At 38.3% G+C, this 3,943-nt stretch overlaps 1 protein-coding gene across 1 annotated transcript in view; it reads right to left on the bottom strand.

Moving 5' to 3' along the window:
* Nucleotides 1-3,943, bottom strand: part of MYOT (myotilin) — a 25,925-nt gene that overhangs the window by 13,086 nt on the left and 8,896 nt on the right. The window contains exons 3-4 of the mRNA XM_011935362.1: nt 1,363-1,557; nt 372-447 (exon numbers count right to left, since the gene is read on the bottom strand). Of these exons, the coding sequence (XP_011790752.1) occupies nt 372-447; nt 1,363-1,557 (271 nt within the window). The remainder of the gene's footprint in view (nt 1-371; nt 448-1,362; nt 1,558-3,943) is intronic.

Here is a 3,943-nt window from a genome sequence, read left to right as displayed (position 1 = left end):
TTTTTTGAGATGGAGTCTTGCTTTGTCACCCAGGCTGGAGTGCATTGGCACGATCTCGGCTCACTGCAACCTCTGCCTCCTGAGTTCACGCCATTCTCCTGCCTCAGCCTCCTGAGTAGCTGGGACTACAGGCACCCGCCACCACGCCCAGCTCATTTTTTGTATTTTTAGTAGAGGTGGGGTTTCACTGTGTTAGCCAGGATGGTCTCGATCTCCTGATCTCATGATCCGCCCGCCTTGGCCTCCCCAAATGTTGGGATTGCAGGCGTGAGCCACTGCGCCCAGCTGATTCTATGTTTTTGTTTTTGTTTTTTTAAGTCTTTTCTTCCATTCAAAGCATTTTCCTTCTATTCTAGTACCATGTCCCTCACTTGCAGTAAAGGTTCACTTAGGCTTTCTTTTTGCTCCTGTGACAGGCAAGCATAATTGCCCTTAAATAAGGATCTCCTAAGTAAAGGGAAATTCAACCCTTTCCTCCGTTGTTCTGCATGTTCCAGTCAGCTTTCTTTTTGAATATAATACTTCATGTCCTCACATTCAGAAGTAATTTTTATTTAATTTTAATTAATTTATTTATTTTTGAGACAGAGTCTCACTCTGTCGCCCAGGCTGGAGTACAGTGACAGAATCTCGGCTCAAGGCAGCCTACACCTCCTGAGTTCAAGCAATTCTCCTTTCTCAGCCTCCCAAGTAGCTGGAATTACAGGCGCATGCCATCACACCTGGCTAATTTTTGTATTTTTAGTAGAGATGGGATTTCACCATATTGGTCAGGCTGTTCTCGAACTCCTGACCTTGGTGATCCACCTGCCTTGGCCTCCCAAAGTGCTGGGATTACAGACGTGAGCCACTGCGCCCAGCCAAAAGTAACTTTTATTAAATGAGCACTGAATATTTGATTGTATTAACTTCTGATCGAGAGCAGTGCAACTGATAGGCTAAATCTATTTGTATTAAAGGCATATAGTCTGTTTAAAGATAAGTTACTAATATAATATACACAATAAGGACTACATGATAAGAATTATAGCTATAATTACCTGTCAATATTGTACATCAAAGTACACTAAGTTGACTTGACAGTAATTCCTAATAGTTATTTGGGCATCAGACATAGTTTATGAGAGGGTAATATTTAATAACAGAAAAATTTCATTAAACCATTCAGATAGATCTTTCATTTGCTTCATTCTTTTACTACTGTAAACCAAGAGGTGATTTCATGCAGAGAGAAATGGAATAGGGCCCAAATATTCCTTCTTTTTAGATAATCTTATTCCTTGCTGATTATATGGACATAGATATGTGAGATAGAACTTCCTTATTAAAATTAGATTTTGTAGTTTAAGTGGCCTTTTGTACAAAATAGACATCTTGCCCACTTGATTTCCATTATGAAGAAGGGTGTCCTTGCATTTCAGCTTTCTTTCCAAATCTTGAATCAAAGCTTCTTTTGATCCTTGTATTTCATGATCAGGAGTTCTTGGTGTGGGCTTAGCATTTGCAGTTTGGGATGGCTTAGCATTTACAGGTTGGCCAGCTGAGAACTGTTGATAGCTTTAAAAAGGAAAAAGAAAAGATTTTAAAAAAGAAAGTCTTGGCCTCATTTTGCAAGTTACCTTTAGATATGTTGAGTTTACCACTTAGTACTACTAGTATTATTAAAAACAAATTGCCCTAATAACAGTCAAGAAATATTTTATAAGGATGGTTACTATCTTTTTTTTTTTTTTCCTTTTGGCAAATGGAAATTAAGTGGCAGGAGGAAGAATTTAGATTAGACATAAGGAGGATGTCCCTAAGGAATGTGAGTGTAAGTCTAGTTAATGGCAGCCTGAGAGCTCTTCCAGTCTTATGACTAATCTCTTTAAAAAATTTTTTTTTTTTTAGATTCTGGGAGTACATGTGCAGGTTTGTCACATGGGTATATTGTGTGATGCTGGGGTTTGGCCTTCTAATTATTCTGTCACCCAGGAGGTGAACATAGTACCCAATAGGTAGTTTTTGAACCCTTGTCCACCTCCTTCCCCCCTTTCTGCTTTTGGGATCTCCAGTGTTTATTGTTTTTCATCTTTGTGTTCATGTGTACCCAATGTTTAGCTCCCATTTATAAATGAGAACATGCCCTATTTTGTTTTCTGTTTCTGTGTTAGTTTGCTCAGGATAATGGCCTCAAGCTGCATCCGTGTTACTGCAAAGGACACAATTTTGTTCTTTATTATAGCTACGATGACCAAATTTCTTGTTTGATTTGTGGGTAGATATTAAGTGGTGGCGTGCTGGAGCTGCTTCATATGGGCTGATTTTTAACATCTTTTCCCAGTTTCCTGTGATTTCATGTTATAGTTTGAAATTGGTTGTGGTGGAAATATTTACACCAGGGAAATTGGTAAGTATCACAAATAATGGCTCTTTCATCCAATGATTGTTAGACATTTACCAGCACACCACTGGCTTTTAGTGAATAATCTCTTGCTTTGAATGGAGTCTACTGTTTACACAGTCATTGACTTTCCTGTAATTTCCAATTCCTATTAATTTCATATTCTAGAAAATCCAAGTATGGCACTATATAACAGCGAATAACTTCTAAAGTAATGACAGTTTCTTCAATACTGCTGAAGTGATTTTTAGAGAAAGAATAGGATGATTCGAGGAAGGAGAAAGAAATGTAAACTGGAAAAAAAGCAAATAAATAGTCTTTATTTCAAATTTTGATCCTAAATTTTTTCTAGGATGTCCTTGCCCCTCTCATATTTCCCTTGTTGATTCTGATAGAGGATAGGGTGGTATTTAGAGAGCCTGGTATTTTTAGATCTGTTATGTAGCTTACATGTATCACAGTGCTTTATTTAGTTTTTACCTAGTTTATCCATTTAGAGCCCTGCAGGGGCTAATCTTTATTTTTAATTTTTATTTATTTTTTTGAGACAGAGTCCTACTGTGTTGCCCGGACTGGAGTGCAGTGGCGTGATCTCGGCTCACTGCAACCTCTGCCTCCTGGGTTCAGGTGATTCTCCTGTCTCAGCCTCCCAAGTAGCTGGGATTACAGGCACCCGCCACCATGCTAGGCTAATTTTTGTATTTTTAGTAGAGACAGGGTTTTGCCATGTTGGCCAGGCTGGTTTCAAACTCCTGACCTCTGGTAGTCTGCCTGCCTGGGCCTCCCAAAGTGCTGGGATTATAGGCTTGAGCCACCACACCTGGCCTGCAAGGGCTAATCTTTATTAATCTATTTAATGTGAGGAAACTAGCCACTGCCCTCAATGAGTATTTTACCATTATTATAATAAATGTTCTCTGGCCATCCAGATGAGACAATCTTGGTCTCTTCTCTGAAATGATCCTTTCCAAATATTCTCAAGGATCATTAAAAGGACTTGTGAGCTAAGTAGAAATGTATTTCCTCCAAGTAGGGCCAGAGTTTTAATTTTTACTGGCTTTGGGGACTTGGTTAGTAATCATTAGATTGTAAACATTCTGGAGAAAAAATGTGTCTTATTTCTTATCATTATATCATTTATATCCACGAACATAAAGCATGGGTATAGGAGATACTATCAGTTGAGTGAATGAGTGATTTTCATGGTGTTCAGGACACTCTATTGAAAGCTAATGATACACATTTCCTCTCCTGACATTTCAGGTCTTAAGATCTTCATTGTTGTCTATATAAATCTTTCAAGTCTGATTTGTTCAGTTAATTAAATAGCCAAACAAAATGTTATTTAAAATAGTGACTGTTTTTTTAAGATTGAATTCCTAGATCAAAGTGGCAAAATCTCTTTGGCCTTATAGATCTCATATTTTTTCAATCGTATGAAATTATAACAGCCCACTTTTTTTTTTTTCGGTTTTTTTTTGGGGGGGACAGAGTTTCATTCTTGTTGTCCAGGCTGGAGTGCAATAGCATGGTCTCGGCTCACTGCAACCTCTGCCTCCC

This window comes from Colobus angolensis, unplaced genomic scaffold (genome assembly GCF_000951035.1).
Source record: "Colobus angolensis palliatus isolate OR3802 unplaced genomic scaffold, Cang.pa_1.0 Scaffold142, whole genome shotgun sequence".
In the NCBI taxonomy this organism is placed as follows: Eukaryota; Metazoa; Chordata; class Mammalia; order Primates; family Cercopithecidae; genus Colobus; species Colobus angolensis.
Note: the sequence above shows the minus strand (reverse complement) of the source record. Positions and strands in the feature narration are given on the sequence as shown.